The sequence below is a fragment of the Octopus bimaculoides genome, chromosome 19 (genome assembly GCF_046866305.1).
Source record: "Octopus bimaculoides isolate indiv1 chromosome 19, ASM4686630v1, whole genome shotgun sequence".
Classification (NCBI taxonomy): Eukaryota; Metazoa; Mollusca; class Cephalopoda; order Octopoda; family Octopodidae; genus Octopus; species Octopus bimaculoides.
This window is the reverse complement of record NC_142946.1, coordinates 38,891,858-38,904,874: the sequence shown is the minus strand read 5'-3', so window position 1 is coordinate 38,904,874 and position 13,017 is coordinate 38,891,858. Positions and strand designations below refer to the sequence as shown.

The 13,017-nt window shown below is 35.4% G+C and overlaps 1 protein-coding gene across 1 annotated transcript in view; it reads right to left on the bottom strand.

Moving 5' to 3' along the window:
* LOC106867248 (coiled-coil domain-containing protein 39) overlaps positions 1-13,017 on the bottom strand; it is a 798,380-nt gene that overhangs the window by 588,234 nt on the left and 197,129 nt on the right. The window contains exon 7 of the mRNA XM_089366422.1: positions 7,742-7,933. Coding sequence (XP_089222548.1) covers positions 7,742-7,933 — 192 coding nt within the window. The remainder of the gene's footprint in view (positions 1-7,741; positions 7,934-13,017) is intronic.

Here is a 13,017-nt window from a genome sequence, read left to right as displayed (position 1 = left end):
TTTATTGTGTCAGAGCCATGAAAAGAGCAAAGAGAGATGGTGATTGCAAAGTGTTAAATGAAAAACATTGCATTCTGACTGAACAGACTTAAATGAGAGAAATCAACAGTAATTACCAAACTTATCGAAACTGAAAGAGCTTTATTGAGATAATTCAGATAGGTTTGTAGTTACTTTATTAGTTGTGTGTGAAGTTTCCATCAATTTATTTCATTTTATTCATTTATTATTTTGGAGGAGGGTGTTGTTTTGGTTTTTAATGAGGTTGAAGTGTAGGTTGTTGAACAATCTGTTGGTGCAAGCTGAAGAAAATGGTCGATATTCCTTTTATGTTTCCTCTCAATGCAAAAACCAGTTGTTAAATTACTTTTTCTGTTGGGCTTAATTCTAGCCTTTAAATCTCTATCACTGTCATGTAACGTCCTCTTTTCCATGTTTGCATGGGTCAGATGAAAGTTGTTCAGGCAGATTTTCCATAACTGGATGCCTTTCCTGTCGCCAAGCCTCACCAGTTTATATTTCCCTGTGGCCAGACATGTTTTACAAGGAAGACAGCAGAACCACAGCATCACTTGTATGCTAGTGATGCTCATTAACAACCACCACATGATGTGTAGAGATGAGTACACATACACATGGATAGACAGCAAGATAGATACAATGGGCTTCTTTCAGTTTCCCTCTACCAAATCCATTCTGAAGACTTTGCTTGGCTTGGAGAAATAGTAGAAGACACAGGCTGCACAGAGGGAGTGAACCAGAGACCACATGGTTTAGAAGCAAGCTTCTTATCCGCACAGCTGTGTCTGCTGCAAATGTCTTCTACAATAACCACAGGTAAGCCAAAACTGTGAGAGTGGTTGGTAAATGGAAACTGAAAGAAGCTCACAGTGTGTGTGTGTGTGTGTGTGTGTGTATGTGTGTGTCCCCTTATCTTGACATTGTGCAGTAGTTGCAAGCATGCATCAGCATAATAGAAACAGTGCTGTTTATTGTGAATCTTCCATAGAAACATAGCTGCATTTTGCAAAACAGGGTCTTGAAAACAGGGGAGCATTGGTGAGAGGAGGGGCATCTGGCCACAGAAAATCTGCCTCTTAAAATACTCTGTAATCCATTCAAGTATAGATGAGTGATGATGATGATGATGGGTGGTGGTGATACATATGAAGTGTCTTAGTGTTCAGCTATGTTGGGACCATAAGGAAGGCAAATAAAAAGCTTGATATTAGAGGAATCAGATGTAGTCTGCAAGAAAGAGGAGTGCACTTGCATTTTGCATGTGGTGTGGATGGGGTATGAATGAGTGTTTGATATTGTGAGAACTGACAGAAGGGATCCTCAAAAGATGCAGAAGGAATTGTTGAGCATCATGGCAAGGTCAACAAACACCAGTGATATAGGATAATATGTTAAGTTGGTGAAGCCATATGCACCCACAAATAAAAGCAAAACAGTTATTGAAATGGTATCACGGAGGAAATAGTGATGGAAATTGAGATGTATGCCTACGTTGGGTCTCTTGCTAATTATATTCCAGCTCAATTTCTGTCAACTGCCCTTTCATTGCTCTTGTATTTAGCATTTACGCTTTTCACTATTCATTCAATAGCATAGGAAAGTTAAGAATGGGAGCTTGATCCAATCATGTCCCCAATTCCATAATATCTCATCATTCGCTTGCTTTACTGTTGTGATAGAAGTATGATGCTGTATGGCATCAAATCTTCATTCCTAGAAACCCTTACTATGCGAAAGCTAATTTAACACCTTCTCTCTCTCTCTGTATGTATGTGTGTATATATATATATATATATATATATATATATATATATATATATATATATATATCATCATCATCATCATCATTTAACATCGTTTTTCTATGCTGGCATGGGTTGGACGGTTTAACTGAAAATCGGTAAGCTGGGGAACTGTGCTTGGTTTTAATCTGATTTGGTATGGTTTCTAAAGCTGGATGCTCTGCTTAACACCAACCACACCAAGAATGTAGTGGGCGCTTTTGATGTTCCTCTGGCACAGGTGCCAGTGATGAAACACCAGCATTGGCCATGACTGTATTTTTCACTTGGCTTGACAGACCTTCTCAAGCATGGCATATTGCCAAAGGTCTGTTATTTGTCATTTCCTCTGTGAGGCCCAAAGTTTGATGGCTGTTTTCTACATGTCACTGACACAGGTACCAGGTATGTGACACCAACATTGACCACAATCTCAAATGTCTATGTATTTGTGTGGTTTTAATCTGGTTAAGTTGATATTTCCCAATTCCATAACATATGTTTTTCAATGTTTACATTTCCTGAATAGCTCTGATCTTTTTTATTAGTTAGAAGTCTTGATTTTGTAGGTTTGGGGAGCTTTTCCTCTTCTTTGCTATGAACAACTTATATGATTTTCTTCTATATTTGCAGAGTTCAGATCTTCAATGATTGTACTTTTAATGCTCTTCTTTGAAACTTACCAGTTAGTTGCCAGATATACACAAATAATCTTGTTGTATTCTTGTTCTAAATGTCTAAAACAGAATGTAAGATTATATCTTTCCTTAAATTCTCTTCTGTCATACCTATGTAACAATTGCATACTACTTTAGTTAGTTTGACTAAACATTTCCAACACACTTCTTAGATTTGCACTTTTTCTGTGAATAAATAATTTCACTGGCTTTAAAAATTTTCATTTAAAACTTTGAATTTTTATGTGTTCAAACATTTTAACTACTTTTTTTCATATTTTACTCATTGTTGCTTCTATTTGAAATATGTAACTATTAATTTTTTTGTATTCATTTGTTTCTGAACATCGTCCATGTTTTTTGCTGATCTTCATTTAATACCATAATGATCCACATTGCTTAGCAAAAATTAAATTAACTTCATGTCATCATTTTTCAGCTCTGAGCTTAGGGACAAAAATCAATAGATTAAGAAAGCATCCTGTAGAAGCAAGCTCACAAATAACAGATTCATAATTAAAATTAACTTGATGTGCTTCAAAATTCTCAGGCTGTAAATTATTTCAGGGGAGATAATTTTTGCTAAATGTAAATTTGATTATATAAACAGTGCTAAAAAAAAAAAAAAAAAAAAAAAAAAAACAATGTCATTACTTCATTTGGTCTAAAAGACATTCCAGAAATACCAGAGATATAAAAAAAAAAAAAAAAAAAAACCTGAATGCCAAATTAACTTGTACTCGATTAAACATCTTACCTACAAGACTTAATTACATAAAAAGATTTCATTTTAATTTCATTTATATCCATTATTCTGTGTAAACAGACAGAATATAAAATATTTTCACAAACATTTTTTATCAAGTGATTACTTCAGTGTTCTCATAATGTAAGTCTTCATTGTTCTCATAATTAGTTTAAAAATTTTTTGGTGGGGAAAATTTAATTATCTGTTCAGTAATTTTTTATTTACTATAATTCTTTCTGCTTTTAAATAACATTGTTTTTTTCATTTCTTTTTGGCTAAAAGATATTCCACCATTGCACTATCCAGGGGTTTTTCTTTCATTTTCCCCGCCTCACAATAAAATACCATCATTATTTAAACACAAATACTTCACATTTCTTTGAGGAATAAGATCAGGCATGACCATTTCACGAAATGCATTCCATTGATGTTTTTTTTTTACCTTTTACTCGTTTCAATCATTAGATTATGGCCATACTGGGGCTCAGCCTTCAAGGAATTTAACAAGCCAATCACCTTTAGGGCCAATATTTTAAAACTTTGTCTTTCTTCTATCAGTCTTTCTGGCTGAACCACAAATGCTGCAGGGATATAAACCAGCCCTGGTTGTCAAGTGGTGAGAGATACACTCGTATATGACAGACTTTTATACAGATTCCAGCTACAAACTTCACCTGCAAGGTATTGGTCAGCCTAAGGCCACAGTAAAAGACACTTGTCTAAGGTGCCACACATTGGGACTGAACTCAAAACCACACAGTTACAAAGCAAACTTCTTAACCACACAGCCATACTTGTTTAAGTTTGAAATAGTTATGGATTTAGTGTGTTGCAGTAAAATAGCCAAAATTTTCACTGACTAACACAGTAAACCAGTGTTTAGAACACAATTTGGCTATAATGGCAGGCTTCATTTTAAATAAGAAGCACTTTAAAAACAAACAGGATTTATATCAAGGCATCAGAGATTGTCTCAGGTGTTTTGGTATTAAAACAGCAAGGAGGCGTTTTTATTTCATTACACGATTACATTAAGAAGGTGAATCTTAGCAATTAGATGTCTAGAATAAAATGCTCTACACCAAAATAATTCTAAAACTGATTCACATACACAACTAATGAGCAGAAAGTTCATTAACTAACTAATCTGTTTAGCCATTACATTTTTACATGGAATCGAAATGCTAAGATATAGCTTCCATAAAGAACAGCAGCAGAGAATTAATTTATATAGTAACATTTTTCACCAACCAGTAATTAAAGAAAGAAACAGATGATAACTTGTCAGGCCCCCCCTCCCTCCCCCCGCCTTCTTTCTCAACTGAAACATTTTTGTTATCTTTTCCAATACACTAAGTTTCAATAAGATTCATCTCTGATATATAAGTGCATGTGTGTGTGTGCATGTGTATATATATTGAGGGCTCCAAAAAGTAATGTTGCATTTCATTTAATGAGTTCAAATCAGCATGAAACATGTCACAAATGTATCTCTTGATTCAAAATCGATGACGTGGCCGATAACAGTACCGCCTGATTGGCAATCGTGCCAGTGGAACATTAAAAGCACATCCGAGTGTGATTTTTGCCAGGGCCATGTATTAGCTCCCATGCTGGTGGAACATAACAAGCACCATTCGAGTGTGATCATTGCCAGTGTTGCCATACTGGCACATCTGCTGGTAGCACGTGAAAAACAACATTCAAGCGTGGCCGTTGCCAGTGCCGCCAGGCTGGCTCCCGTGCAGGTAGCACATAAAAAACACACCTTTTGAGCATGGTCGTTGCCAGAATTGCCTAACTGGCCCTTATGCCAGTGGCATGAAAAGCACCCACTACACTCTCGGAGTGGTTGGCCTTAGGAAGGGCATCCAGCTGTAAAAACTGTGGTGCAGACTTCTGGCTCACCAGTCCTCAGTCAAACCGTCCAACCCATGCCAGCATGGAAAGCAGATGTTAAATGACGACAATGATTACGATAATATAATTGCCATATTATTACAATGCAATAGCATTCTCCCACTTTCAAACAAGTTTTCTGATTCCTCAGGCAAAAAGAAAAAAGTGAAAAATGTTTTGACCTCATCCTGCTTTCAAATGTTTTTCCACTTGTAAAATATTCAAGTGAAAATCTGATGGTGCCATACCTCTAAGTTACAGGGACATAAACAAACTAACACCAGTTGTCAAGCAGTGATGGCAGAGAAGACAAACACAAAGACACCTGACAGGCTTCCACACAGTTTTCATCAACCAAATCCACTCACAAGACATTGGTTGGCCAAGAGCTACAGTAGAAGACACTTGCCCAAAGTGCCATTCCCAAAGCTATGTGGTTGTAAAAAGCCACTTCCAGACCAAACAACAACCATTTGCAGAGGATCTTCAGAAAATAGTGGCAGACATACAATGCCAATAGCTTCTTCACATGAAGAGTGTTATTCACAAAGAATTCTATAATGGCTACAAAATTTTGGAATGGATGATTTTAGCAAAAATGCAGACAGGTGATTTGTAAGGATTCAAGACAACAATAATGATTTATTTTTTTTCATTTGTAAGGATCCTTTGAATAATGAATTCTCTCTCTCTGCTTTATATTTTTGGAAAAGAAAGTTTATTGAAATATCTGCAGTTAGCTTCTGGAATATTTTAATGTTGAACCAAAGACATGATAGAAAGCAAAATGAACTGAAAGGCATCAAAAACGAGAAATTCAACATTTTACCAACTTCCACAATTTAAAGGAATCAAATAAGTGCAGATGTTATGGTATGAGCAGAATAATAATAATAGTAATAATAATAATAAAATTTTTTTAAAAAAGAACAGATATTGAAGGTTTCATATTGGCTGCTCAAGACCAAAGCTTATTAACCTGGAACTACCAAGCCAATGTGATAAAAAATGGAGCTGACCCAAAATGCCGATTTTGTAACGTTGCGATTGAAACTATAGACCACCTAATCTCAGGGTGTAGAGTCTTAGCACCTGTAGAAGATAAAGCAAGACATGACAGAGTTGGCCAGTATTTACACTGGACAATATGTCAGCATTATAAAATCAAAACCGCTGACAAATGGTATAAACACCATCCTGAAGCTGTGACTGAGGGAGAAAATGTATCGATTCTCTGGGACTTCCCCGTACATACCGACAAGACTATAAAAGCTAATAAACTGGATATTATTATAAAAGATCAGACAAAGAAGACGTGTTTATTAATTGACATGAGTATTCCCTCTGATCATAATATAGCGGTGAAAGAATTTGACAAGATCAGTAAATATAAAGACTTGCTAATAGAAATTGAAAAAATGTGGCACCTCAAGGCAACTACCATACCAGTGATTGTAGGATCTCTAGGAATGATTAAAAAAAGGTACTGAAACCTATTTGAAAATGATACCAGGCTTACCATCCCTACAGGAAGTGCAAAAAATCGTGCTAACTGGAACGACTCATGTTCTGAGAAGAGCATTATCGCTGTGAAAACAACATCCATTCATGAATTTTTTTTTTTTTCTTAAATACATGTTTTACCTGTGAATTTGTGTGTGTAAACTGGGAATGCATACAACGAGTTTCTCTGCCCTAGGTGTACGGAAAACACTCTGCGAGAAATGGAAGAAAATTTGAAGAAAGAAGAAAAATAACAACATGATGATAATATTCCATCATATCCAGCAAAATAAGATGAGTGTTTTCATATGATAAGTAGTAATATTAATAAACTACCGATATGCTTGCTCTCTCACTCTCTCTCTCTCTACATACACACACATATATACACCCATACATGCACACACACACACACATATACATGCATACATGCACATACATAATCCATACTAGTATGCTTATGTTAGTATCTGGACATGTACTTTACCAACCACCCGTACTACATGCACTCACTCACACACTTACAGAGGAACACACACATACACACACACAGGTCTGGCATGCTTATCCGTAAATCCAGTAACCAGCAAAAGCAATGTCACTTATCAGATGGGTAGTCATGATGGGTAATTTGGGTTTCGTATATTTGTACTCCACTGTCACTTTGATGTTATGCACTCTTCTCTGTCACGATAATGATGATGATGGTGGTTACAATACTGGCAGTTTTAAGGGCAAAGTGATTTTCACAATTCCATCAATTTCAATATTTGATTGATTTTATCAGCCTTCAAAAGTATGAAAGGATAAGTTAATCTCCATGGGATTTGAACTCAGAATGAAAGGGACACAGTTAAAGACCACAAAATATTTTTATCAATGCTCTGCTGATTCTGGAATGATAATTTCTGATTTAAATAGATGGCAGGTTTGAAGGGAGGGGCTTAGTTGATGACATCATCTTCTGTACATGACCAGTATTTTATTCGTTCAACTCTGAAAGGATGAACAGCAAAGTTGACTTCAGAGTTGTATCTAAATACTGCAATTCTGTGCAATGTTGTAATCCCCAAAATACATAAGAAAGAGATGAATGCCCCTAATTCCCTTACCTCACTAGCAAACTGGATCCTTTGCTCTTCTTTCTCTTGATAATCCTGTCGAAATTTACTGGCAGTTTTATTTGACATTTGGATTTTCACATCAAGTTCTTTGTTATTCTCAACCTCATTATCATAAAACCTTTTCTTCTCAGCAATTTCATGTTCCTTTTGTAAAATTCGGAGCTTCAGCAAATGTATTTGCTGCAATGGAAAAAAAAAAAAAAGAAACAACGAAATGTAGAGAGTAAAATACAGATATTTAAAGAAAAAAAACAAACAAAAATGAAAAAATAGCAAACAAAATCATGCAGACAACTGCCTAAACAAGGAATATTATCACCCACAGTTTTTGCATACTTCAAAAAAAACGAAAATAAGTTTTATACTTTTGCAGAAATAAAAAAAGCAAAAATCATAAATATATAAATAATAACTTTCTTTCAATTGAAATACATAGAAGAGGCATCTATAATTAAAAGAAAGTAGGACAACAGCATCAAAAACATGTGACAACCATCTTCAAAGGAAAATGTTTTATTGGTTTTCATTTTACCTCTTTATTTTATGGGTAGGGATAATAAAATATGGTTTTATTTACAGAAAAAGTGCCTGTAGAATATGTTGTAAAACTGTTAACTAAATGTTTTTAGGAGACAAAAGGCAAATGCTAGACAATATGGTGTTGGTATTAAAATGATTTCTGATTCAAGTTTAAAAAAAAGCATTAAATGTCTCAGGTAGAATCATTGCAGTTGATTCTGTCATGTGCACCATATATCTTAATCAATTGCAATATTTAATTTAACAGTCACAAAATATTTGAATCCGGTTCAAATGCACATGTTAAAACTCTGTTGACTTGTGGACAATTTTAATTTATAATATCAAGGCCCCCTAACGAAATACTGACAAGCAGGCTGTCATGACACTTCAACCAAAGCTTTCAGAATTTTATCTGAAAGTTCAAAAGTTATGAACATTAAACAATGGTCTTTGACAATATTACTATCAGGAATGATGCAAAATGCTTATGATAGAATAATATATTGAACATAATGCAATTTCAACTGGTAATTCAATTGTTATGAACCCAACCCAATGCTCCTGTGATACAAAACGAACCAGCAGCCCTTTCCTTCATAGTTCTAAAACCAGCTGACTGGATTATTATGTGATGCACCACACTCCTACTGTTAACACCACTGTTTTAAGGAACAGTGCTTATTCATAACTGGCCAACTCGGCTCTCTCTCTATCTCTCTCTCTCTCTCTCCATCAATTCTAATCTATTTATTACACATTTCTGCTGCTTCTCATTGTGTTTGCTAAACTTAATGCTGAGGATATTGGACAATTAGCCAAGAGTTTAGTCATTTGTAACATCTATAAGCAAAACTAACTGAATATTAGTATAACTTGATGGTATAATTTGCTGTTGCAAACCAACAGTGAATTATTGTTCATGATTTATGTGTCAGTTTGTATATGAAAATTTCTGAAAAGTACCAAAATTTCATTGAAGGGTCTTGGTTGATAGAAATATCTAAATGGTATTTCATCAAGTTGCTTTCTATTTTGAGTTCAAATCCTGCAAGGGTCAATCTTGATTTTATTCGTTCCAAGGACTTATTAGTGCAAATCACATGTTGTTCCTTCACATTAAAGCAAAAGAAGTTTGTTGTGTGTGTGTGTGTGTGCGTGCGTGTGTGTGTGCGTGTTCCTGTGCATATTTTTGTGTTTGTTCACAACTACCACTTGACAATTGGTATTGGTTTCTTCACGTCTCAATAACTTAGCAGTTTTGCAAAAGTGATTGATAAAGTGCTGGGCTTAAAAAAAATGAACACTGGGGAGAATTTGTTTGACTAAGCTCTTCAAGGCGATGCCCCAGCATGGCCACTGTCAAATGCCTGAAACAAATGAAAGATAAATCTTGCTTACAGCATTATCTGCTTGGAACTTCACTCTTCAAAATGGTTTAGCTCATATCTCTCAGTTTCTAAATTCTTACACTATAAGCATTATAATTAGAAATCATCGCCTTTACAATTTCAGAGGAAGAGACCACAGAATCAGTAGAGCATTAAACACAACATATTGCTGTATTTAATTCAAATCATAATTATTCAGTACTGCCTTTGTTTCTCATCCAGCGGTTCAAGTGTTACAAATACAGCACAATAACATTGACGGAATGTAAACTAACATTGTTTCATCTGATAGAAATCTTGATAAAAAAATTTCATTCTATTCAACAAGTCTGTATCAAATATATGGAAAAAAATCTCATGTTGATTTGGAGGCATTTATTAACCACCAATTGCAGCTTATTTTTCTTTAAATGCCATCATTTGTTTTCTACAGTAAATGTACACTTAGTGTATATTATATGACAAAAATACGTGTGTGTGTGTGTATAAGATTAAGTATATATACGCAGCAGGGACTATTCTGTTAATTTTGTTTTTTCCTTTCAGTCACTAGTAAATATTCTCGGAGCTTTCTTTATTGGGAAACTGTTAAGAAAGACATAGGCAAATCGACACCTGGTGCCAATTAATGACAGCCAAACCAAAAAACGTAGCAAAAGTGCATGCTCCCAGTCACACACACGGCTGGTAAGTCATTCACCAAACATATATTGTCAGTGAAGATCAAATCCTTGTTCCAAGAGCAAACTGTCAATGTAATTATTTTGCCATCATCATTATGACCATCATACCATTATCATTGTAACTGTTGAAACTACTACTACCATCATCATCATCATCATCACCCCCGTTGTCATTATTCTCCTCCTCCTCTTCATCATTATTGTTACCACCCTGTACACCACCACCACCACCACCACCACCATCCTAAAGACCACAAGGAATATTACGTCCTGCCACTCCCAATCCAAGCACACACCGACACACACTGCCACCAACACTTCAAATGTTTCTTTCCAAACGCTTGTGATTAACAGACAGAACAGTCACTTTATTTACAGTCACACATCACTTATAATCACATGATGTACAGATTTTATATGCGGAAACATACGGCAAATACACACACATTACAATACATGGTTTAGTGAGTAGCCGACACCACAACAACAACAAACATCATCGCTCTTGGACCAATGAGAATTGAACGTCATTTTGTTGATAAATTTGGCAGCAAATGTCTAAAGAATAAACAAAACAAAAAAGAAATGGTGTTTTGTTTTTTTGTTTTGTTTTTTTTGTTGGTATAAATGAGATTCAAAAAGTGGTGACTCTGGAACAAATCTGATGAAGTGACACGGATGAATAGAGAGAAACATTTCATTCATTTACTGTAACTGTCACACAATTATGTTGGATTCAATTAGATTCTGTTCATCCGCTCAACCATGAAAAAGGAAATTAACACCAATTGTTGCTGTTGTTGTTATGTTTAGCCCTAGGTCAGCCCTATATGAGCCTGCACTTGGTCAAACGCAGTTCAGCTATTATCATGCTATTTTGTCAGACATATTTATCCAGGATTGCCTTATCCAATGTAGTTCTTGATGTATACAGACTACATCCTTTAATTACATCTTTTTTTAAGACAATAAAAGAAGGAATTGGCGCAAAATTTACCCAATGATGGGGGAGGGGCGGTTAAGATATAAACATAAATTCTCTGCAGACATGGGTGTGTATTTCAATGAAGCAAAGCATTATTGGATGGGATATCAAAGGAAAATAAGCCAAACCAGCATCGTGCTTGTACAGGTTGAAAGGGAGTACATAGGGGCAGAGTCTTTTATGGTCTGATGCCCTTCTCGATGCCAACCCCTTCCTGTTTCTGAGTGAAGAAATAATTACCCTGTCTATCAAGCCACAAACTGACCAGACATGTTTATGCAGAGAACTGGAAACAAATGACATCATATAAATGAGCCTTTTGTTTATGGAAATATCATGACATGACAATAAGCCTGGACATGTTTCCATGGTAGACTGAAAAGAAATGACATTGTCAATGAGGCAAATGTTTCAAGCAGCAAACAGCAGTAAAGACAAGGAATGCACAAACACACACACACTTGCTTACATGCGATAGATTTGTTTCTGTTTCTGTCTACCAAATCCACTCAAAGTGCTTTGGTCAGCTCAGAGCTATAGTCGAAAATACTTACCTAAGATGCCATGCAGTGGGACTTAACTGAAAACCACATGGTTGAGAAGTAAAGTTCTTAACCATTCCTGTACTTATCAATACACCAAAAGAAATTATTGCACAAAATTATCTTCAGTTTGATTTGAATAATTTACTTTGTTTATAGCAAAATATTATGAGGTGGGGGAGGAGCATTTGTAAAGCAGGAAAAGTGGAGATGGTGGGGGATTTTGTTAGGAAATAGGGGGTGGTGCCACAGCTCTGCAAGCTATATTTTGCCACCAAAGCTACCAATGAAAGAATTACATGTTCGAATAATAACAAAGAGATACCCAGAACTTTCGAAATATCACTAGACATTTGTTCTAAAGCTCTACCAATTCAGTTTAATTCAACCAGTAGGCCAGCACTGTGTTGATGTCAACAACGTTTGAGTTTTGATGCAAATTAAAAAGTTCTGATGTGGGTAATATGCAACAATAACAAATTTTAACGATATTTCTACGGGAATCATGACATTGTAATTGAGTTGCATTATAAATCTAACAGATTAATTAGATCAAGCCACTATTAGTTGTCAATTAATTGAAATTATGAATTCAAATTAAACTTATTACACTACTTAACTATTCCCTACTCTTGCATCAAACATTTACGATATAAACTTTACATCTCAATTTTAATCTTGCCAAAATTTGTCTTACTGAAAGATTGCTTGCCTGGAGACTTTCAGCTCTGCAGTGGTTTATGTTTGCTTTTTATGATCTCATTTCAAATTAAAGCAAAGCCATTCCTGCGCTCACAAAGCTTTAGTCAGCCCAGGGCTATAGTAGGAGACATTTTGCTCATAGTGCCACACAGAGGAACTGAACCCAGAACCATGTGGCTGGGAAGCAAGCTTCTTACCACACACCCACTGCTGCAGCTATGCACACACACACACACACACACATGTATATATAAAAGATTTATTCTTTGAGCAATATATTCCTAGATATATATAAGTTGGTCATGTCTGTAACATCTTTGTTCATACAATCAGTCAAAAACAGTATAAAGGAGACAGTGATGAAACTTTCTTTTGGCTCCATAACCTGCTAAAAATAACTGTTCAATTTCATTTGCATTATGGTCTAGCCACATGAAACTAC